This window comes from Oratosquilla oratoria, chromosome 22, assembly GCF_046742065.1.
Source record: "Oratosquilla oratoria isolate Oo_2021 chromosome 22, ASM4674206v1, whole genome shotgun sequence".
Taxonomy (NCBI): domain Eukaryota; kingdom Metazoa; phylum Arthropoda; class Malacostraca; order Stomatopoda; family Squillidae; genus Oratosquilla; species Oratosquilla oratoria.
This window is the reverse complement of record NC_134798.1, coordinates 58,631,580-58,657,301: the sequence shown is the minus strand read 5'-3', so window position 1 is coordinate 58,657,301 and position 25,722 is coordinate 58,631,580. Positions and strand designations below refer to the sequence as shown.

General features: G+C 41.4%; 1 protein-coding gene across 3 annotated transcripts in view; it reads left to right on the top strand.

Annotated features, from left to right (window-relative positions):
• Positions 1-12,511: 12,511 nt before the first annotated feature.
• LOC143037620 (arginase, hepatic-like) overlaps positions 12,512-25,722 on the top strand; it is a 26,935-nt gene continuing 13,724 nt past the window's right edge. Inside the window, exons 1-2 of one of the 3 annotated variants that reach the window (XM_076206139.1) lie at positions 12,512-12,637; positions 21,494-21,600. In XM_076206139.1, the coding sequence (XP_076062254.1) occupies positions 21,502-21,600 (99 nt within the window). In that variant the 5' untranslated portion in view covers positions 12,512-12,637; positions 21,494-21,501. Of the gene's footprint in view, positions 12,638-18,809; positions 18,834-21,493; positions 21,601-25,722 lie in introns of those variants that run through there. The other 2 variants (XM_076206140.1, XM_076206141.1) reach the window with 2 other exon arrangements.

Below are 25,722 nucleotides of genomic sequence, written 5' to 3'. Positions count from 1 at the left end.
ACTGAGCTGGTGCCCGGTAGCTGGAGTTTCTACCCTGCCAGACGCAAGATAATATCGTGAACCCACAGCGGGCCTTCATCCCACATTCCACGGCATAGTAGCACAGTGAACATTTAACGATGGCAGCCCAGGATAACTCTAGTGAGCCACCGACAATGCTAGGCACCATGGTTCTCGTACAGCACTCCACCCGCTACTGGCAACATCGTCGGGCAGGCCCAGCTGTTCATCACTTCGGTCGTGTGGACAACATTCACGGGCAGGCCCGCGAGAATTTGCCCGTTAACGGGCAAACCCGCCGATCAGGCCCGTTCGTGTAGACAGGCCTTTACAGTCGAATAGTGTTTCCATTTGATTATTAGTGATGCATACATATACCAAAGCTTTTTCCCCCTTACAAGGGAGGTAACCAAAAAGGAAAAGGCATAAAATCATTCCCACCCATTCCATCCCTGAATACACTCCACACCCTGTGGTGGGGGAAAAGAATACTGCCACCAAGTATTTCCACTTGGATTGTAAGAGGTGAGAAGAAAGGGACGGATTAGGACTAGGCATTCTTCTTGTAGCCCCACAGGGGACATTCCTAAAAGAAAGAAAGAAAAAAAAAAGTAATACAAGTGCATAATACTGTAACACTAAAAGGCAGATTGCATGACAAATATTCTTTATAATGTTGTCACTAAAGGCCTGTCTACACGAGCGGGCCTGATCGGCGGGTTTGCCCGTTAACGGGCAAATTCTCGCGGGCCTGCCCGTGAATGTTGTCCACACGACCGAAGTGATGAACAGCTGGGCCTGCCCGATGTTGCCAGTAGCGGGTGGAGTGCTGTACGAGAACCATGGTGCCTAGCATTGTCAAGAAAAAGATTTTGTGCTCTATCCTGGGCTGCCATCGTTAAATGTTCACTGTGCTACTATGCCGTGGAATGTGGGATGAAGGCCCGCTGTGGGTTCACGATATTATCTTGCGTCTGGCAGGGTAGAAACTCCAGCTACCGGGCACCAGCTCAGTGATTTCGCTCGGCGGCCTTTCGGGCAATTTGATCGTTTGCCCGTCAAATATGCCCGTTAATGGGCAAGCCCGCCGATCAGGCCCGCTCGTGTAGACAGGGCTTAAGACAGTAAATGGTATCCCTCAATGTATACAGGATCACCACACATTTTACATAAATACACTCCTCTTTGAACATTGATGACATCATGAGTTGGGTGACCCTCCTGTACAGTCCAGTGTTGCTTGTCATCGTACCTTACTGTGTTTTTTTTGCCAGTCCCTTGGTCAGGGATCTTTTTCTCTCTCACACAATGTGATCACAGTGGTAAAATGTTGAATAAAGTAGCAAACTGATGTCACTTCAGAGTTTTCTGAAAAACATCCATGCATTCATAACTTCAGCATTTATACTCAAAGCAAATATTGGCCACCACCATGTGTTTTTTTAGTAGTGAATTTGGATTCTGTAACAGGAGACTTGCTGATCAAAGAGATCAACCCCACCCATATTTTGGTTGTTTGCCCATACAGAGTTTAGCATGTCAATCTCAATGTGCTCTCACCCTTACTCCATCTCTTGGCTTTGTGTTTGGGTCCTGTACTAACTTATTTGAAGCCACACAAACTACTTTACCTTTCCACTTGACAACTGATGTATATTCGGGTAAATGCTTCCTCTATGTAGCCACAATTTTTCTTCTCCATTGATTTCTTTGGCATAAGTGGAGCTCTGCAGAGATGATCTTCGTGCAATGCCCCTGTTGCTACTATACCTTGAGCAGCTTATGTTCAAGCAAGGGTAATGAAGTGAGTAAATTGTCAAATACAACATGATAACCTGCTTCTAATCCAATCTGCTTGACCATTTCCATCACTACATTTGGACCATTTCCAAGTCCAATGTCTAATTCGTGTACATGTGCCATAATATGGCTCAGAATGAAGAAATTCTTCTCCAGTACATGCTTCCCAAGCTTTGAAACCAAATCATATTGGTTTACCAACTGTTTGGATCAATTTATACTGTAGTATGGAATTGTAAGTTCATCTACACTAGAATTCTTGCTTGTACCTTGACTTCATTCAGATGGCAGAAAATTGGGCATAGCTTGAAAAATTTGTTTTCAGTAATTTTCACAATATTAGCAAAGTGCAAGCAGTGGACGATTTCTTCAAACATACCTCTTCTGATACTATGAGTTGGTTGAAGATGTCAGAAGACTCACACCAGTATGACTCCAACTTGGAAGAAGCTTGTTGTATCCTAATATTACAAGGGTGGTCATGAACAAGAACATATTTTCTTGTTAAGTAGTTACTTGAAAGAGATTTCTGTGCTGCATACAACTTGCTCAGTTCACACGCTTCATCAATCCACATATCTGTCCAAAACAACCTAATGCAGTCCTGTCCTCTGGGTTCTTTATTTCTTTCAGTTTCATTAGGTCATCATTTTGTTTGCAAACATATCCTGGTACAGTAGACTTGATGTGGATACAGTGAGACCTCTCATTAACGGACGGACGTTAGCTGTGTTTTCGATGTTTTTGGTGCAGTTGTCTAGTGCGTGCAATCGCTATGCCACCCAAAAACCACTCCAAAACACTGAAAACACCACTAACACAGCTAATTAATGTCCATTAATGAGAGGTCTCACTGTACTATTAATGTACCAATTGTAATTATTTTTTTTAATGCTTTCTTGGAGGCTGTGATGATGTTGAGGAGCATCTGGTTCATCATTCATGTCATCCCTCTGATTACTTGTAGTAACAAAAACTACTTACAAATACCAAAGGCTTTTTCCCCCTTACACGGGGGGGGTTAGCCAAAAAGAAAAAGGCATAGAAACCACTCCCACCCATTCCATTTCCTATATAATCCACTCTCCTCCACCCTCCTCCCTCCCTCTTATCTTGGCACCTCCTGGATGCTACTGTCCCTCTGTTATGCTGTCCCCCAACCCCTTGTTACTGTCCTGTACCATTTCTCTGAATATTCATTTCCTTTTTTCGCCTACCCTGTGGTGGGGGAAGAGAATGCTACCACCAAGTCTTACCACTCGAGTCGTAAAAGGCAACAAAAAATGGGACGGGGGATGGGACTAGGAGTCCTGCTACCTTTAGCCCCAAAAGGTGACATTCCTAAAAAAAAAAAAAAACTACTTAAGAAGACAAAATTCTTCATGGAAGATGATCAGGGTTGTACGTGACTTCGTCATCTGAAGCAGCTGAGTCACAATTGGTGTCTACAACACCATCCTCGTGTGATGGGTTGATAGCTACTGTTATTCCATCATGATCAAGTTCGTCCAATATATCATGAATTTCATTCAAGCTAAGGCTGAAAATCAAACAAACACAATCACTGTATGCAAACATTTTGATATGCATTTTATTGTAGTCACAGACATTGTATAACAACAGAATGCTGTGTAATTTGTTACTGAAAATAGCTTATCGGAATGACAAGTGGCAGGAAATCCTGCTAACAAATCTATCTAGTTAAATCTCCAATAAAAAACAATTTGCTGATATTTTCTCAATGCAGTTTTATAAAGATATCATTATAGAATAGAATAATGGTTACTGATCTGAGAAAAAAGTTAAACATGTTCTACACACTTTGTTGTGTGGATGAGTTCCCGCCTGCCACTACAGAGGTCTGGGTTCAAGTCCTCCCCAGGCCTGAAATGTTTCAGTATCGTTGCGCTGTGAGCCGTTACTCCAACTTGTGGGCGGGGAGCTAGGGGTGTGTGTGCATGTAAGGTCACAGCATAACCCATAGATTGGTCATATATGAGCTCCAAGGTCTCTTCTGGGAGGGAAATAGCTGTCAATCACGAGTCCAACATGTGATCCAAGACCATGGTGAATCACATGACTGTGGCTTGTAGCTGACACACTTGTGAATCAGAACGACATGCAGATGTATAATGAGCAAGTTAAAACATGTAGGTATTTGATCAAGTGTCCTGACATGAATATAATCTGTGGCAGGATATCCTCCCAATCATCATTAATGGGTTAAGCAAGGGTCTGGGTACTGTAGACTTGGTTTATACCAAGCTATACCACTTTGCGCACCAAAGCCCCAAAACTTCTTTCCCGTTCCTTCTCACCTACGGTACACCCCTTGAACTTGCTTATTCCTGAATACTGTAATTGTATCACCTCTTTCTCTTTGGTCTTTCAAAGTTGGCAGACCCAGTACGTTTAGTCTTTCCTCGTATGGTTTTATCTGCCAGGCTGGGGACCCGTTTTGGATGCTGCCTTTTGTATTGTCTCGATCTTGCTTATATCCTTCACTCTGTGTGGGGGACCATACCTTTCTCATTTCTCACCCTATGCATGGTAGGAATAATCCTGTCAGAGGCAGCTCTTCACTAGACTTCTCCATGCGTATCTATCCTCATAGGTCTCCTTTTCTTTCACTTCTAGTAAGTTTGTGTCTCTTCTTTCTAAAGCTTCTTCAACACCTTTAATATATCTGGTCCTGGGTCTCCCTACAGGTCTTTTACCTGTGGGTACCCATTCCAGCATTTGTCTTGTGTGTCTCTGTGTGGGGACCATACCACTGACGCATATTCCAGTCTTGGACGGATCAGGGTTTCAATAAGTTTTTTCATTGTCTATGAAGTGAAATATTACTTTGATAAGAACATAAGAAATAAAGGAGACTGCAAAAGACCATAAGGCCTACACTAGGCAGCTCCGTATCCATCACCACCTGTCGTCCCCATCCATAAAGTTGTCTAATCGTTTTTTAAAACGACTGAGTAGTGAATATGTCTCTTCCACAATCCTACTAATATGTCTGCCAGGTGACAGGTTGTCATTTATCAACACTCCTAAGCCTTTCTCTTCACTTTTGTAATGGGTTCACTTCCTAAGGAATAGTTCAAAGATGGTCTTTTGCCACTATTGTCCATTTCCAGTACTTTGCATTTTTTTTTTTGGTATTGAAATTCATTTCCCAGTCTTTGCTCCATTCAAAAAACGGTTTCTAGATCTTTTCGCAACATTCTATCTTCATTTTTCATACATCAAATGATTTTGGGTTGTCTCCAAACATGTTGGCCTTGTTCCTTCCAGCATGCCATTAACATAGACAACACCAAAAATGTTTTCTAGATATTTTTGCAACATTCTACTGTCCTCATTTTTCATACTTCATATGATTTTGCGTCGTCTCCAAACGTGTTGGCATAGCTTATTCCTTCCATCATGTCATTGACATAGACAACACCAAAAATGTTTTCTAGATATTTTTGCAACATTCTACTGTCCTCATTTTTCATACTTCATATGATGTTGCGTCGTCTCCAAACGTGTTGGCATAGCTTCTTCCTTCCCTCATTTCATTGACATAGAAAAGAAACATTATTGGTACAAGCACTGAACGATGCTTAGTGACAAAATATATTTGGAAAATCTACAAGTGAAGTGCCTTCCTTGTGGAACTTTTTTTTTTTTTTCTTTTTTTTAATGCACTTCACTTATGGCAACATGAGCACGTGACGTCATAAATCCGTCTTCAGGAAATGGAAACATGAATCGGTGGTACATAGAACGGCCCTAACCTGACTTGGATCTTCAGATGAGGTGTGTAGGTTACCTGCTCGGGAAATCCGCTAGCCATGTATTCCCAAAAACGAATTATTAATGATGTTCTACAATTATACCTCATCCCAAACTTCGTACAACGTAGCATTTGTCACTGAACACTATTTACACACCTTCTCTAACCAAGATACACTAAAATAAATAAAAACAAATGAACAGGACATAATAAAAATCCTCGTAAGGATGGGCACCTTGAGGTTGCAACCTTCCTTCATTTATTTAATTATTCAAACTCGTGGGCGGGTGTGTGTGCGTGTAAGGTCACAGCATTACCCATAGATCGGACATATGAGCTCTGAGCTCTCTTCCGGGATGGTAAGAATTGTAGATCACGAGTCTAACACGTGGTCCAAGACCATGGTGAATCACACACACACGCGCATGCATGCACACAGCTAAAAGGAATTGATTAGGTATAATCGATTGGAATGTAGGATACGGGACCCATCGAGCATAGCTCTTTTCCTGTATACTACAATTAGGCACATACACATATAAGCGCGAACAAATGATGGCACAGCTGGTAGAGTTCTCGGCCGCCACTACGGCGGTCCGGGTTCGAATTCCGCCCGGGGCTGAAATAAATTCAGTATCGCTACGCTGCGAGTCGTTACGCCAGATCTTGTGGGCGGGGAGTTGGGGTGGTGTGTGCGTTTGCATTACCCATAGATTGGTCATAGATGAGCTCTGAGCTCTCTTCTGGGAGGGGAATAGCTGTCGACCACTAGTCCAACACATGATCCAGGATCATGGTGAAATAACACGGACGCATTACTTGCACACACGCAAACGCACACATACACATGCAACACACAAACACATACACAGAGACGGGACACTACGAGCGTAGTTTCCCTTAAAGACACACACGCACACACTTCAACATTATGAAATGTAGTATAATGGAATTAAGAAAAAGTAAAAGTAGGATATCAGGACAATATAAAATCGGAGAAAAGGGAGTAAAGAAAGTGGGATTTGACAAAGACCTGGGAGTAATCATCACAAAGGACATGTCCCCTGATAAACAGATAAACAAAACTGTCGGAGAAATATACAACTTGGTGAGATCAATAGAAATGTCATTTACTTACTAAGACGAAGAAATGGTGAGGAAAATACTTGTCTCACTGATAAGACCAAAACTGGAGTATGCAGCGATATTATGAACACCCAGTACCAAGAAGAATAAAAGGAAAATTGAAAGAACCTAAAGATCAACTTCGAAGATGGCCCCCACACTTTCAGAACTGTCATACGAAGAGAGATTGTCAAAACTAGAGTTACCGACCTTGGAAGAAAGAAGAGAAAGAGGAGACTTGTTGACCATCTATAGAATCGTGAGAGTTATGGAAGTCCCTGACAGAGAAGACTTACTAAATTGGGCCACAAGAAACACAAGGGGACATGGAAGGAAGCTCAAAAAGGACAGTTATAAAAAATACATGAAAAAGAAGAGCTTTCCACACAGAATGGTGGATGTATGGAACAAACTGGAGGAAATGATAGTGTGTGCAGAAGCCACACAAGAATTTAAGAACAATTAAGACACTGCGGGATACAGAGACGGGACACCACGAGCGTAACACTCATATGCAAACACCCACCTCGTGGCGCTGTGGTTAGAGTTCTCGCCTGCCACTACGGCGGTCCGGGTTTGACTCCCGCCCAGGGCTGAAATGATTTCAGTATCGCTGCGCTGCGGGGTGTTACTCCAACTCTCGTGGGCGGGGAGTTGGGTGTGTGTGTGCGTGTAAGGTGACAGTATTACCCATAGATCGGTCATACGTGCTCTTAGCTCTCATCCGAGAGGTTAATAACTGTCGATCACGAGTCCAGCACGTGATCCAAGACAATGGTGAAACCCACATACACCCAAGCACGCACATGCGTATGCACGTAAACACACACACACACACACACTATAGATCGGTCATACGAGCTCTGAGCTCTCTTCAGGGAGGGAAATAGCTGTCGATCACGAGTCCAACACGTGATCCAAAGACCAAGGTGAATACACACACACACAAACACACATGTTGAGTGTGTGTAATGTCACAGCATTGCCCACAAATGAGCTTTATTCTCACATCCGGGAGGGTAATAGCCGCCGATCACGAGATCCGCACTTGATCAAAGACCACCATGAATCACAACCACGATGTAGTCTAACAAGTTACTTCCATGCAGTGGGTGACGTGCATTGTCATTCACTCGCCCACTGCTGCTTGTTCTGTGTCCGCGCGTGCAGTTTTGTGTTTTTGCTTTGACCTAAATCTCACATATGTAGTCTGCTTTGATTGTTTATTTGTACCGTTGTTCTATTGCGTGTATGTGTGTGTGTGCGTGGTGTGTGTATGTTTGTGTGTGTGTGTGGTGTGTACATGTGTGTGTGCTGTGTGTATGTATGCGTGGTGTGTGTATGTGTGTGTGGCGTGTGTGTGTGTGTTTGTGTGTATGTGTGTGTGTGGTGTGTATGTGTGCGTGCTTTACCATCTTGGATCACATGCTGGGCTCCCGACCGACAGTTATTACCCTCCCGGATGAGAGCTCAACGTTCATATGTTACCCGATCTATGGGTAATGTTGTGTCCCTACACAGACACACATACACACCAAATCCTTTTTCAAAGAAGTGTGTGCAACATGCAGTGCAGTGATACTTTTTACCCCTGAGCAGGGACCGAATTCAGGACTGGTTAGTTAGCAGTTCTAGTTGGTACCATAACACCAGCAAGCCTGTGCATATGACATTAACCTTCCTTAATTTATTCTCATGACCTCTTAAAGCCCCCATCCTTATCAAGATATCTCTTCTGTTTGTAATCTATACCCTTCAGTGTATTGAATATTGTTATCATAACACCTCTTTCTCTTCGGTGTTTCAAAGTTGGGAGTCCCAGTGTTTTTAGTCTCTCCTCATTTGGATTATGTGCCAGGCTGGGGACCACTTTGGTTGATGCCTTTTGCATTCTGTCTTGCTCCTATCACTTCTCTCTGTGTGAGGACCATACCAGTAATGTTCCAGCCTTAGGTGGATCGGGGTTGCGATGAGTTTTTATCATTATCTCGTCATCCATATAGTGAACAACCATTTTAATATTTGCTACAGTCGCTACGTTTCTCCCACAATCCTTCTGGTATACTGGTCAGGTGACATGTTGTCTATGAACACTCACAAATTCCTCCTCTTTTGGATATGTGTATGTGTGTGATTTATCGTGGTCTTGGATCACGTGTTGGACTCGTGGCTCGTGATCGACAGCTATTTCCCTCCAGGAAGAGACCTCGTATATGACCGATATATGGGTAATGCAGTGACCTTACCCGCACACACACACCCAACTCCCCGCCCACGAGTACTCACCTTGGTCTTTGGATCACGTGTTGGACTCGTGATCGACAGCTATTTCCCTCCCGGAAGAGAGCTCAGAGCTCGTATGACCGATCTAAGGGTAATGCTATGACCTTTCACACACACACACACACACACAACTCACCGCCCACGATAGTCAGAGTAACGACCCGAAGCGCAGCGATACCGAAATAATTTCGGACCTGGGCAGGATTCGAACCAGCTACTGCGAGCACCACCGTACTTCACAGTCCAGTGCTCTACCAACCGCGCTACCGAGTCGTGTATATATGTCTGTGTGTGTGTGTTTCCTTAACTTTACTAGTTGTATGTACCTAATTGCAGTATACAGGAAAAGAGCAGCGCTAATGGGGTCCCGTCTCCTATACTCCAATTTACAATAACTAGCTTCATATTCGTGTATGGTTCCAGTATGGTCTATATTGTTATTTTCCACATATCAATTTAGATTAGAATATACGTATTGTTCCAACTTGAGCTATATCACCTAAGTTATTACGTCTCAAAAGTGTGTGTGTATGTTTGTATGTGTGTGTGGGTCTGTACGAATGTATGTGTGTATATTTGTGTATTTGTGCGCGGGTATATTTATCTAATTGTAGTACACAAGATCTATATAGATCTTGGTAGTACATGCGTGTCAACGTTTACGTGTGTGAGTGGACGGGTGGTGAGATATCAATCACAGGGAACCGTTTAGGGATCTATTCTGACGTTTCGTCCTTACCAGGACTTCTTCAGGTCTGAAGAAGTCCTGGTAAGGACGAAACGTCAGAATAAATCCCTAAACGGTTCCCTGTGTTTATCTCACCAACCGTCCACTCATCTGGTTTATATATAATTTTTCTGTGCATGCCGAGGTCGATAATTCCATGCGGTCCAAACGTCCGGGACAGAAACGTCCCCGCACGACCTGTGACAGTTCATTTTTTAACCATATCATAAGAGCAGTCTTGAATGGTTTTTTTTTAATGGCAAAGGGGAGCTTCTAATTCAGTTTATTATTTAAATCGGAATAGTGAGGAAAAATGTGATTGCGAACGGAACGAGAGTTTGACATCCATGGATTCTGGAATGTCGTGGAACGGGCACTAATTCGCCAGTTCGTCCTCTAGGGGAGAGTGAAGCTGGGTGGCTAGACCTGGGTCGTGACCTGACCTCATCGTCAGGGTCACGACCTGAATTCATTATTCCCTAACATGTTTGTAGATTTAATCCTAGCTTGTAGGTAACATACCTAATTTTTTTTTCTTATTTACCGTGTAGACAATAAGCCAAAGTAACATCGCGTGTGTGTATGTGTGATTCACACGATCGGATCACATATCGGATTCGCGATCGACAGCTATTACCATTCCAGAAGTCGTATATGACCCGGTCTATAGATATATAATTAATGGACGCACACCTCCCAAATCCATAGTCACCAGAGTTGGAGTACCGGCTCACGCTACAGGGAGTTAAACTCGGATCTCTGAATTAGTGGTCGAGAACATTATCACTACATTCAAGCCTAGTGTGTGTGTGTTTTTATTTACGTAATTGTAGCAACAGTACAGTGTAAGGACCCAGTGAAGAGCTCTCAGATGGGGCACTGCTACCAAGACGCGAATGGTCCACACTAGATAGAGCAAGATCCAGAGTCGCTAGAACTGGTGACAATCTGGTTAAATGAGGACTCAAAACCGACCCATCCTGTGAGTGTGGAGAAACTGAACAGAACATTGACCATGTCTTAAGCTCGTGCCCGCTTTCAACCAATTTAGACAACATTGACCTGGTCAAAATTAACCAAAGAACACTTGAATGGCTGTCTGTCTGGCGTGATAAGCTATGATAAGCAACGCTCGTTGGGTTCCGTTTCCTATTCTCTAATTTTTTATAATAAAAAAAGACTGAAGTTCATGTACATTTCCAACTTGATATATATGCAAGATTTCTAATTATTATATTTAGATTTGAACTCATGTTTTGTTTGAGCTTGGGCTATGTCGCCTTCTAAGCTATGCCAAGTATTTATGCATCTTTATGGAAAATGATTTCTTCACGTTCTTTAGACATCTTAATTCACTCCCATTACCTCTTAATTAGGAGATCTGCCAATGTATCTTCATGGAAAATGATTTCTTCACGTTCTTTAGACATCTTAATTCACTCCCATTTCCTCTTAATTAGGAGATCTGCCAATGCAAACTATTCCCCTTTGGTGACCTGAATAATGTAATGATATCACCTTTTCCACTTTGATCTTTCAAAGTTGGCAGACCCAGCACTGAAGTACGTAGGGCAGAATGAGTGGAAGGGTGGTGAGGTAAACACCAGGAACCGTTGGAGTTTTTATTTCTAACGTTTCGTCCTGAGGAAGTCCTTTCAGGACGAAACGTTCCTGGTACCTCACCACCCTTCCACTCAGACCCAGTACTGTTTGTTTTTCCTTGTATGATTTATCTGTGTGCGTGTGAGATTCACCACGGTCTTGGGTCACGTGTTGTACTCGTGATCGACAGCTATTACCCTTCTAAATAAGAGCTCAGAGCTCATATATGACGGATCTATGGATAATGATGTGACCTTACACACACACACACACACACACACACACACACACACACACACACACACACACACACACACACACACACACACACACACACACACCTGTACCGACTCGATGGTACAGGTGGTAGAGCGCTGAACTGGGAAGTAGAAGTGCTCCCAGTACCCAGTTCGAATCCTGCCCAGGGCCGAAATTATTTCGGTATCGCTGTGCCTCGGGTCATACTCTGACTCTCGTGGGCGGGGAGTTGGGTGTGTGTGTGTGTGCAAGGTCATAGCATTACCCATAGATCGGACCTACGAGCTCTGAGCTCTCTTCCAGGAGGGATATAGCTGTCGATCACGAGTCCAACACGTGATCCAAAGACCAAGTGAATACACACACACACACACACAACCCCGTGTCCACAAGAGTTTGAATGCCGGCTCGCAATGCAGCAATACTGGAATTATTTGATCACTTGGCGGAAATCGAATTTGGACCTTTGAATTCGCGGTTGCGAACGGTACCACCGCGCCGTCGAGACATTGGGCGTACGTGTCAGTGTTTCCTTACGCCAACTGCTCCTCTCCAAAATCATTTCACTTTCTGTACCGTCACGCAACCGAATCATGCACAAGGTGTACACAAAATCAGTCCTTATGGTTTGCTCCCTGGGACGTGCCTTGCATATCAAAGGAGGCTGTGGCGCGTTCCTCGTCTTTCATTGGCTGTCGGTCGTGGGCTCGGCGATGTTGTCTGCATTCCGGCACTCTGATTGGCTTCAAATCCTAGCAGGTGCATTGATACCAGCAACGTGCAGACTGCTATTTCCCTAGGCATTTTTTGTGTAATAGAGGAGTCGACGGCTAGCAAACTTTAATCGATTCAACATTTGCTCTATGCGTATATGTTTTCTTTTGTCATAATGTTTCGTTCACCTGACCAAGCGATTAGATCTCCTGGGTCGCCCGGTAAATGGAATCGCTGTCAGGAACCACATCACCTCAGTTCCTGGTCAGAGTTTGTGCTGTGACCACGGGTGGACAAATCGTAACACAAAGTTAAATAAGAGTAACAATAGTAAGGGACATACACAGGAGGTACGATTCCAGATGTTGTTTTGTGCCGTATGTTTCAGATACGATAAATTCTAGTGACTGCAATGCACACAAGCTGGATTATGTACTACGTGTTCAGAAGGGCGGTCATAAACTTATTTTTAGCAGCCCCGAATTATTGGACGTACATGATCCCGATTTAACTGTACTAGTCAAGTTTCCTTGGATAAGATGTGATGTACACAATTTCTTAAATCAATTGCCACGTATGAATTGGGGCTGATGTATGAAAACCCATCAACAGAATAAGTTCTGGAGGTTCAAAGTGTAACTGAATTGAAGGTAAGCGTCAGCTCTTCTGAGTGACTACAACACGAATTTCGTCGGAATCTTTCTCTAAAGCAGCTGAACCATGTCATCACTGCACGTGCTCTAAGCAGAATAAGATTTTATAGAAAATAAATTTGTCATGCGTCATTTCAGCGAGTTGTAAGCTAGACCCCGTTGTACGCCAAGGGGATGATAAAAAAAAAATGCTGCAATGATTGTACGTTAATGAAGTTAATAGTGCTGATTAAGGTTTTGGCTTATAAGCATCCCTTTGAGCGGGGGAGGGGGGGGGGAGAAGTCGCAATACATTCGTTTGACTGCAGCCAGCAAGTCGTCGCCTTACACGAGTTAATCGTCGAAGATAGACTCTAGAGCAGTGGTTCTTAACCTGTGGGGAATTCCCCACTGGTGGGAAATGGCGGAGTTGCCTAGTGGGGAATGACCGGTCGGACAGAAGAACCACTGTCTTTTCATATGTATTTTATTTCTATGTGATAAATGTTAGTAGAAAATCTAATATATGCAAACAAAAATTATGGGCCGTAAAATGGCACAAAAAAGCAAAGCGTATATTCACGTACTAAACACTGCATGGGTTAAAATCGAATTTGTCAAAGACGGATGCTGTGGTGGGAAATGGAGAGTTGGCTCACTAAAAAGTGGGGAATTGGAGAAAAAGGTTAAGAACCTCTGCTCTAGACGATAGTAATCGCCTCTATGTATTTTCCTAGTTGCCACCAAGCGATTTTATTAATCCAAGGATACCCTCCCACACTTACAGATTATACCAGATTGTATTAGCATGTCAGACTGGCCAATTTGGCTGATGTCGCATCATATTAGATTGGTTCGTCGTCGGAACGAAGTGATTTTAATGTGCTGCATAACAGTTTGAATGATGTATGTTTGTAGTAAGAAACAAGACTAAATCTTGAACCAAATAGACCCTCCATAACGCGACCACAACAGCGTGTGCGTATGACCTTGAAGACGTTCAGAGAGGCTGCCAATTCGGGTATTTTTTTTCGTGAGTTGTTAGTTTGTGTGTTTACGTATATCAAGGCCGTTCCCTCTGGGTGGGTGTGACGGAAATCGCCTCAGCCCCCTGGAATTAAAAAAAAAAAAAAATAATAATAATAATAACTTCATTTTTTTTTTTTTTTTTTTTTTTTTTTTTTTTTTTTACTACCCCGCCAATTTGGTGGGGGTAGTTACCAGAAAATGTGGAAGTTAAATTTTGACGAAAGAAGTGCCAGTAGGGAAGGAAGAGGGTAGAGGGGAGTGGAGTATGTAGGGAATGAAATGGGTGGGAGTGGTCTCTATACCTTTGTCTTTTGGCTACCTCCCTTGTAAGGGAAAAAAGCTTTTGGTATATGTATGTATCTCCTGTAATAGTTATTGAAATTTTACAAGAAATTATATAGTGCAATGACAGATTTGATCAGCTACATACATTTTAATTTTTCAATTGTTTTATTTCCAATATTCTTTAATGAAAAATTTCGCTTCTTAAAAAAAAAAGAAAGAAAAAAAAAACAGTGGAGGTAATGCACGCATAATGAAAGTATTTGAAAGGCTTTCTCTTCCAATTAAATCATATATTTTGATGAGCACATATAAGCGACCTTGTGGCAATTTTTTTTTATAAGATTTGAATTTGAACTTTTTAAGAAAATATTTCCATTACATGTTGTTTGTTAGTGATGAAATATTTAATTTTTACTGTCGTAGTTCTTTTTTTTTTTTTGCCTCAGTCGATGTTGGAATGCGAGTGAGGCGGTTGAGGTTTTAACAAGTGGTTTACCTTGACGTCTCGAATTTTCACGTACCTGACTCAAAGGATTACAAAGTAGGAGCATGCAGACAGGAGACCTTTTGGTCCATAACTAGGTCGGATGCGGAAAAACATAATAATGATAAATCAATAAATAGATAAATGAAAATTATAATAATATAAATAATAGTAAATAAAATAAATGAACAAACAGGTAAATTGTAAATAATGATAAAATGACAGATGAACAATGATAAATGAAAATCAAGCAAATAATATTAAACAAACAGACAAATAACGAAACAAATGAAGATGTATTTGTATAGAAACGCTTGTTCTCTATCTTTCATATGCTAATCATGTTTTCCTATTTTTGTAATGTTGCAAGAGAAATAAATTGTCATAAAAGCTGCCAACTGAAGGTTATTGCGAGTGCGTGTGTATATTTTTATTGACTGGGCTGCTGATAATTGTATTTTTGTTTTTTTTGCGTCAACACGTGTCGCAAGATTACCAAAATGTGTTGCCGACAATTTTATGTCGCTGATGTTGTAAATGTTATCCGCGTTTCAAAAGAACTTTGGGTTATTTAGCACTACCTGACTGGATTGTAACAATATATTATTTTTAAAAGATTTGAAATAATTCTGTTACCTAGTTTATGAAAAATGTATGCTTTTTGATGTATAAGATTATAGAAAGGTAAAATGATAGTGACTGACGACTCCAATTGTACGAATAGTTATTTTTTATTTGAGAACTATGGAACTATATAACAGCAATAAAGTACTTCAAAAAGTTAAACAACAATGGTATTATATAGTTATATAACACCATTGCTGTTTAACAATGGAGTTATATAATTATACAACACCATTGTTGTTTAACTTTTTGAAATCCTATATCGATGTAATATAGTTCCATAGTTATAAAATACAAAATAACTATTCGTACAATTGGAGTTGTCAGGAACTATGATGATACATATATGTATCTATGATAAAGGGCTCTTATAAATGCGTTGATCAAGAGAAAAAAAAACTCACACTTTTAATGGAAAAAAGACAGAAACACATTTTTCTATATTCTGTATGAAATTATAATGTAACATACATATATCACATTACACATGTACGCATATTACATGTAGAAACATCACAATATTTTTCATCGCGTTCCATGAACTGTCACGAGATTTCTTCCAGTCGAATGCACTGCCATATAGGTTTTTGAGGTACTTGTGAAATTCCACATGACTGAACGATTGTTTGAGCGGTTCTTATATCGGGATCCTTATAAACTGATCGAATTTTAGCTCACCACTGATAAGAGTTCCCCAAAGTTCCTTACTTAGTAACAGATGAACTGCTCAAACTTACGAATTGTTCCATTGACTAATACTACAGGTGTGAAATTTGGTGAAAATAACTCAAATTACTCATCACCCAGTAATTTAGAATCTGCTTAAACTTATGAAATTTTCAGCAATTCTGGAGAATTATTTATGTGTTGAATTGAGGTGCAATAGGTGAGAAAATCTGTGAAAATAAAAAGTACAACGTATGCGTATGATATCATATATTTGGCTTTGAGAAATATATAAAAGCGGACTTTTGTCTTTTTTTTTATTAAAGGTGTGAGAAATAAAGTGTGATAAAAATGGCCTATTTGTGAGCTTTTGTATATATATTTCTTCCATTAAGGGTCTGAGATTATGTCAGGGAATCATTCAAGGCATGCGCCCGTCATAAAGTGCATTGTAGTTGTTAAAATGTATGGGACTCATTCAGTGTTGTACACACACACACACAGACACATATATATATATATATATATATATATATACATAGATACATATATACATATATATATAAATATATATATATATCTTTCTCATTTTATTTTCATCGTAATAATAGGTTCGATAAGATGATGTCTATACCAAATTATTACAATAACCAAGAATATGCCGTGCGTGTTTAATTATATTACGTATATGAAATCAAATAAAGAATCAAAAGTGCATTAGCCTATCTCACTAGTTCTCGCGGAACCTCAAGGGACATTTTGCGGAACCTTAGGGTTCCGGGGAACCCTAAGGTTTAGAGAAACGCTGGTCTATTCTAATTTCATCGAGTCCATGCGGTGGAGCTTATTTCTATTAGTCACAATGACACACACCATATGGGAGTAGGGTGGAGTGGAATGGGAGTATTGAGTATCTTCTGGTTGCATCTGGATCTGCTGGGAGTCTGTAGTCATGCCAATTCTGTGGAAGTGAAAATGGCGGTCCTGTAATTATTTCCACTTTATGATTTCTTCTTCACTCTCCTGTTTCATGAAAAACTAACCACCTTCAAGGTCTTCTTCTTTTTCCTTCCCAAAGTCTCGGTTCTGCCAAACGCATTGTATCTGCGTTCCTTTCTCTCTCTCTCTCTCTCTCTTTCTCTCTCTCTCTCTCTCTCTCTCTCTCTCTCTCTCTCTCTCTCTCTCTCTCTCTCTCTCTCTCACACACACACACATACACACTCGCACACGACTCGGTGGCTCGGTTGGTAGAGCGCTGAACTGGGTAGTAGAAGTGCTCCCAGTACCCAGTTCGAATCCTGCCCAGGGCCGAAATTATTTCGGTATCGCTGTGCCTCGGGTCGTTACTCTGACTCTCGTGGGCGGGGAGTTGGGTGTTTGTGTGTGTGCAAGGTCATAGCATTACCCATAGATCGGACCTACGAGCTCTGAGCTCTCTTCCAGGAGGGAAATAGCTGTCGATCACGAGTCCAACACGTGATCCAAAGACCACACACCAAATCAACTGTTTATTCTTTATTACTATATGTACATACGTTCAGTTCACACATGTTGTTATCATTAGTGTTCCTTGTCCTAGTTTTTGAATGCAGAAGTCGTCTGCGTTTAGTCCGTCCCGGTTCCGAGAATCCTTGAATTTCAGGAGCAAGGAATTATTTCGCGTCACCGGATTCCTAGACCAGTCAGGTAAACATTCCTGTTTTGCTCTTTTTTTCTTCTGCGGACTTTGGACCGGCATGGGATTCTAGTTTGTATTCCCCAATGACAGTTATCTATATACATACTTATCATACACGCGCGCACGAACACACACACACACACACACACACACACACACACACACACACACACACACACACACACACACACACACACACACATACATACACGGTGTTGTGGTATCACGCTTGACTCGTTAATTCAGCGACCCGAGTTCGAGTTTCGCCCAGAGCTAAAATTTTCAGCATCGCTACACTTCGAGCCGACACTTCATCTCTGGTGGGTAAGGAGTTGTGTTTGTTTGTTTGTTCGTTTGTTTGTGTGTGTATGTGTGTGTGTGTGTGTGGTCACAACATTACCCATAGATCGGGCCATATATGAGTTCTTGGCTCTAATCGGGGGTGGGGGGTTAATAGTTGTCGATTACAAGTTCAACACGTGATCCAAGAATGCAGTGATTCTCTCTCTCTCTCTCTCTCTCTCTCTCTCTCTCTCTCTCTCTCTCTCTCTCTCTCTCTCTCTCTCTCTCTCTCTCTCTCTCTCTCTCTCTCTCCCCCCCCCCCCCCCTCTCTCTCTCTCTCTCTCTCTCTCTCTCTCTCTCTCTCTCTCTCTCTCTCTCTCTCTCTCTCTCTCTCTCTCTCTCTCACACACACACACACACACACACACACACACACACACACACACACCCCAATATAAGAAGCCTTATCTGACCTGTGCTTGCATCCTAATCAGTTCTTACGCTGATAATATCTTTTCTCGTACGCACACCTGTATGACTTAATATTAGATAACCTCACTGTGCCAATTAATGAATCCCCGTCTCTTCCAATCAGTAACCTTCTCTTCTCCTTCTCATTTAACCTTCACCCACGGCCATCGAGTGTATGTACATTGTCGTGTTGTGTGATTTTCCGACTCTGCAGACAACTGCAGTATCTTCTGTGTACTTTTAAAACTTTGATATTGATTTGGCAAGGCTTTTCGAAATCTGATACTAGTGCCCTCTGCAATTACTTGAACAGATGAAATATTAGTCTTCGAGAAGTGGAGGACCGGGCCAACAAGACATCAACTTGTCGTACTACTACTTACTTCAGCTCCCAGGTAGGCTTAGAGCCTGTCAGTCGGGCCAGCACACTTTTCCAGTTTGTCCTCTCAAAGCTTTCGTCGTCCTCGATTGGTCCGTCCTGGTTCCGAGACTGTCCCTTGAGTTTCACGAGCCAATAAGTCTTTTTGCGTCACCGGCTTGCTAGGCCTGTCATGACAACGCTTCTCTTTTATCCGGGCTTGGGACCGGCATGGGATTAAGATGTCACTCCCCATGGCAGAGTTCGTACTACTCAGGCGCGGATCCAGTAATGTTATTTGGGGTGGGGGGGTGAACCGATAACCGATACTTGAAACACGCCGATATTTTAACCCCAAGAATAATGCTGTTGGCTTGGAGATTGGTCCAGAAACCTAAGTCTGTTTTACTCATAACTGAATCAAATGTTTGACGAAAACGACATACCCCATCACATACAAGTACCGACTGATTATGAACGTGTACCATACTCGGGGCGTAGGGGGGGGGGGTGCTCCCCCCCCCACCCACACACACACACCTTGTATCCGCGCCTAGTACTACTACGATGTAGAAACGGGCTGCGGCAAATGCATCAGAAACATCATGGAAGACGTATTTTGATGGAGTCCAAACTAAACCTACTTTGGGCATACTTATTATATATAATATTACTCATTGATTTATTTCCCAAGGGATATTACCGGTTTTGTCAGATAAGGAAAACCACAAACGGATTCGTGATTCCTCTGAATCTTTAGACGTTACGGGTGTGATTCCTCTGAATCTGTAGATGTTACGGATGTGATTCCTCTGAATCTTTAGACGTTACGGATGTGATTCCTCTGAATCTTTAGACGTTACGGATGTGATTCCTCTGAATCTTTAGACGTTACGGATGTCCCCCTCCATCGCCAAAGTTTCTGCCGATGTACAGAAGCTGAACGAAAAGAGATAGAATGCATTTGGCGGAATAAATGAAACAACAGCAAACCCTCGGTATAACGGACGATATTAGGACAGGGGTCTGTCGTTATATCCGAAGATCCGTTATAACCGAGGATCCGTTATATCCAATGGAAACACCGAACAGATCCGTTATATCCCGAAATTTGTCCGGTATTAGAAATTAGTAGTGACCAGAACTTTAGTGATATTCCTCCTGCCACTGCCCCTTGCAGTGAATGCTAACTCATCTTACGTTTGTGTTGAAGAGATATCTACCAAGAGATAAAGATTGGGATCCTAATAAAAACAAGCACCCGTCTCGAGATTCAGTAAAACTACAGAACGGTACATTTACTCATACCTTTAGTTCTATATATATATATATATATATATATATGTATATATATATATATATATATATATATATATATATATATATGTATATATATATATATATATATATATATATATATATACACACACCAAGGGCTTTTTCCCCCTTATAAGGGAGGTAGCTAAGTCAAAAGCTCGCACAAACTCCCATCCACCACCCTTGTTTTCCTCTCTTCTTAGCTCCTCATGGATGATGGATCATTCCTCACTCTTGCCCACCTTCCGGATCGGAAGCAATGCAGCAAGGCACAGCACATCCAGAGTAGGGCCACTTAACTTACACGGCAACCCCCCCCCTCCATCTTCTCATGTTGGAAACAGAGAACAAGGGGAGAAATCCCTTCGTGCTGCGTCAGAATATAATTTTTACACATCCAGTCCACATTCACCCTTCTCCCTTCCTTGTTCAACAGACATTCAACAGGGCAGGACTTGCAGTAATGGTTATAAACTGGACAAATGTAGATTTAAAAAGGAAATAGGCAAGGATTGGTTTACTAATAGGGTGGTCGACGAATGGAATAAACTTAATAACCATGTAGTAAGCGCTGAAACTATCAGTTGTTTTAAGAAACTATTAGATAACTTTATGGATGGGGATGACAGGTGGCGATGGATACGGAGCTGCCTAGTGTAGGCCTTATGGTCTTTTGCAGTCTCCTTCATTCATATGTTGTTATGTTCACTCTTGCCCATAGCCCCTTTCACCCCATCCATCTATCTCATCCTCGGCCGTCCCCGTAAGTTTACTCCATCCTCCTTCTGCATTTCACACCTCTTTCGCTAATCTTTCTTCACTCATTCTTTCCTTGTGTCCAAACCATCTCAATAATATTTCAACAGCCCTATCTACCCCTGCTCTCCTCCTCACCTCCTCATTTCGCATTCTATCCAACCTTGTAACCCGCACCATACTTTACAGACACTTCAGCGCAAACACCTCATACAGTACCGTAGGCACGGTCCCTCCTTAGTCCTACAGTACGAAAACATGAACAAGTAATCTTTCAGGTTGGGCCTTTTATTTCAACAGTGACTACGAGACTCTTTAAGAGGGTAACATTAAAATACTAAAGGGTTATTACTCATGCATTGATGTCTGGCGGGAAGGAAAAGACAATTATACCGTCGTCCAGGAAACGAAACAATGATGTTTAGCTGTACTAATGATAATTATAATTCATACAGTATCCGTAAAGTTTCCAATCTGACCTTTTCTCCATTTTCCTACAAATAATGTGAGTAATCTTGTATTATATGTACATTTTAAAGATATGCGTTGTCTGCCTGTGATCGACAATCTAAAACGATCTTTCATGTCCTTTCTTCACGAATGACAGTATTTGTCACTTTGCAGATACAAACATGATTCAAACAACGTTTCGCCGCCTACCATCGTTCGACATACTACTACGACGTGGACTGCACATTGGCGTGGTGGGAGCTCCTTTTAACAAAGGCCAGGTGAGTGAAATAAATTAGTCCAACTTGAATTTTACCGCATTTATTTGTTTGCTATTGAAATTATTTTCCTCGTCTCTCTGACAATCTGTTTCCAGAATATGTGAGTTGTGCTGAATAATCAGGAATATCCTACGAAGTGCAGTATAAGAAAAAAAAAAACACGTTAGAAATTGTTCCTGCTGCGACCAAAGTTAAGAATGCACGCAGATTGATCGAGCTTTCTGAATCACCACAACAACGTCTAATTTGTGATTGCATTCACCTGTTCATTCCCGATTTCTCTAAAGGCTTCAACCTTAAGCAGAGAGCAAAAATCAAACATATCTTGGTCATTAGTCGACCTAACTTTTATGGCATTAATCACTACTGACGAAACTTTGGTGTATTGTTACTGTGCGACTTAGAGACCAAATATCAATCTTCACAGCGAAGGAGCCCGAACACTACACTGCATCACTGAAGGTGTGGCAAGACAGCGTGATCAAGATATCTGTCCATATATATATATATATATATATATATATATATATATATATATATATATATATATATATATATATATATATATATATATATATATATATATATATATATATATATATATATATATATATATAAACTTTACTCTCAAAAGTATGCGGCGCCTACCCCTTTGTGGGCGCATACTTATGCCGAAAATTTAAGACATTTTCCGAGGTGAAATGATGTAGATAGAATGTACCTGGCAGCCCCATGCTGTCACGCTGGGCCAGCAGAGTGGAACGTGAGGGAGAACCTAGCCAGTTGCTCCCACACTGTCGTGGGAAGAGCATTTACAGGTAACCCCTCTCTTCGGGACCTTCCTTTTTTCACACTGGCATTTTAATTTCCCTAGGATCTGTATCATTACCATGGCCCCTGCAAAGGAATTAATTAAAGATAAAATTGCCCAAGTGATTGGACTAAAGAAGGCAGGTCATAGATCTAAAGAAATAAGTGAAATATTGAAGATGGCCAAGTCCAAATTCAAGGGATACATGGTGCGATTTTGGGAGGGAGGAGGGCTGGAAATGCCATCCCAGAAACTTAGGATAGAGCGTCTTAACCCATTCAACTCATGTCAGCCGCTTGTGGTGTAGATACGAAAAACCGGATATGGTAGGCCTCGCGCCGGCCCGTACATCCGAATATCATCTGATGCGGCTTGACCGCGCGAGGATTGACGTCATATTTTTCTGGTGTTTGATCAAACATTTTGGTGTTTTATGATTTTTTGTTTTATTTGACCGGAGTTTAAAGGGTTAAGAAGACTTCTTCAAGGGTTTTGAACATCATAAAGCGTTCTTTAGAGTCAAATCGACTTACCAAAGAAAACTCTCTGTAGGGGAACTCTTCTTAGTAAGGAGCCGGCTTGAAGTACTGTGATCTATTTCCCTCCTGTACATGGACTCGACTCATACTGCCGAGTTTGCAGCCGAGTGTGGTACCCCTACACCAGCAAGGCCCCGCGCGCGCTATTCACCATGGTCTTTGGATCACATGTTGGACTCGTGATCGGTAGCTATTTCCCTCCCGGAAGAGAGCTCACAGCTCGTATATGACCGATCTATGGGTAATGCTGTGACCTTACACGCACACACACACCCAACTCCCCGCCCACGAGAGTTGGAGTAACGACTCGCAGTGCAGTGATACTGAAATTAATTCAGCCCTGGGCGGGATTTGAACCCCGTACCTCCGTAGTGGCAGCCGGGAACTTTACCAATTGCGCTACGAGTGTGTGTGCATGTGTGTGTGTGTGTGTGTGTGTGTGTGTGTGTGTGTGTGTGTGTGTGTGTGTTGCAAACACTTGTCAGTATCGCCATATACCAATTTTCTTTTGTGTTAGCTGAACTTAATGCCATAAATACGGTAAAGAAATGTAGAGGAATAATATATTCATGTCTGTGTAAAAGTACGTTGCTAACAAATACACCAACACTGCGTGTATATCAAAAATCTGTTGTAATTACATATCTGAAGCATCTCGAGGTCATCTGATTGTGCCTCTAAATCTATTACAAGTTTTGGGCGATTTATTTTATTATTTAGCCTATTCACGCTAAAGTGTATGGTCTTCATACATCTCATGATTATGTGTTATATCGCCAACCGTGGCTAACTCACATTTGGTGTTTTGTTCAGTACTGTTTGTAAGTTCTATGCGTTCGTTTTGCTGATTTTTGTCGTTGTTCCTTTTACTGACTGGCTGAGCAATCCTTGTTTTGTTGATTGTTGTGAATCTTGCTGTGAAAGCATAGTCAAGGGTGATTCTTGTAAATTATTTGAAAAAAAGTGGTTAGTTAATCTCTGGTATCCAAATCTTATGTTTGAAGTGTATCTAAGTAGGTTTATTTTCTTGTTGATTTTAATTATGACATCTCTGACACGTGCGCTTGTCATGTATCAAATGCGAGGTCCAGAATTTTATTGATTTATTGTTTAATTGCTATTTACTTATACACGCACACACACACACACACACACACACACACACACACACACAAAGGATTACAAAGGATTACAAAGGCGGATCATGCCGACAGGAGACCTTTTGGTCCATAACTAGGTCGGATGCGAAAAAATTAATAATGATAAATAAATAAACAAATAAACAAATAAATACAAATATAATATAAATAATAATAAATAAAATAAATAAATAAATAAATACATATGTATAGTTAAATTGTAAACAAACAGGTAAATAGTAAATAATAATAAAGTGACATATAACTAATAATAAATGTGAATCAAGCAAATAATAATAAACAGACAAATGATAACAAAACAAATAAACAAATAATATAAAATAAATTACATCTATACATGTTAAGCTTAGTCCACACCGATGCCTCGTGCAGAGCTCCATGAGGCAGATGGCAATGTTGAATGCAGCGCCGTCAGTCACCTCTGAACGTTGTCGAGGGAAGGATGTGTGTCCTCACGGTCCAGTCCACAGTTCATTTCTGACGTAATTAATTCCCTCGGCTTGTATTCCTTGCACTTCACGTTTCAAATTAAAGGATCCTGCTGTAGTAAATCTATCAATGCGATTGTTGCTCCTAGTCCACTCCAATATAAGTGCCATTTTGGAGAGAGCTTAACGCGCGACGTACCTTTTCCTCTGCGTCAAGATGGACACTGCCCCGCTGCATGGAATTAGAACGGGTGAGGTGTGCGGCGTGTTGAAAATGTCCGCCCGCCACACTACACTCAACACGTTGAGCAACGTGTTGGCGCCGCATGAGGTTCAGTTTGGACGGGCCCTTACATATAAGGAAGTGAGTCTTAGATGACATAATATATATCAATTCATACAACGAGAGAAGGGTGATGGAGGGAAAGCTAAGGAGTGCGCAGAGAAAGGAGAAATCAACGGTGAGAATAACGTTGCAAGATCGAAAGAGGACAAGTTGGGTGTGAGAGAGAGACAAAGAGAGCAGACTGGAGTGGGGGATATTGTAGAGGCGGTAAAAGAAAGGAAATTGATTTGGGCAGGTAAGTTAGCGCGAACGAATGGTGTTGGAGCAAGTGTGCACAGAGTGGACGCCGCGACATGGGAAGCTGCGAAAATAGATACCAGGCAGAAAAGGGAGAGACGAGATAGAGAGAAGTTTGCAGGAGGGACGTGGCAGCGGTTGGAGCACGGGCTAAGAATGGCTGAGTGATTGACTTCTGGGTCAGCACGATGGCCGTTAGTCTGCTGCAAGGCAGACCTGGGGCAACGGATTGATTTGATTTGATTTATTCGTCTATTTACTAATTTACTATAGAATAAATTGATCAAAGAGGAGTAATACTTTTATCAACAGCATCACTTGAAAACATCAGACATTGTAGTACTTATAATGGAAGCTAATTGTATTTCTTAAAAGTTTTTCATCGTGTGAGATTTAAGCTCGGACTCAAACACATCAAGAGCTCGTAAAACTGCTCGTTAATGGAAGAATGCCAGTTTTCGAATTTCTTCTCAGGCGGATCGACTGTTCCTATTTGTTTATAATTTATTATCGTTATTTTCCTAATAATAATATTATTACTATTATTATTATTACAATTACTATCATAATTATTATTATTACTATTATTATTATTATTATT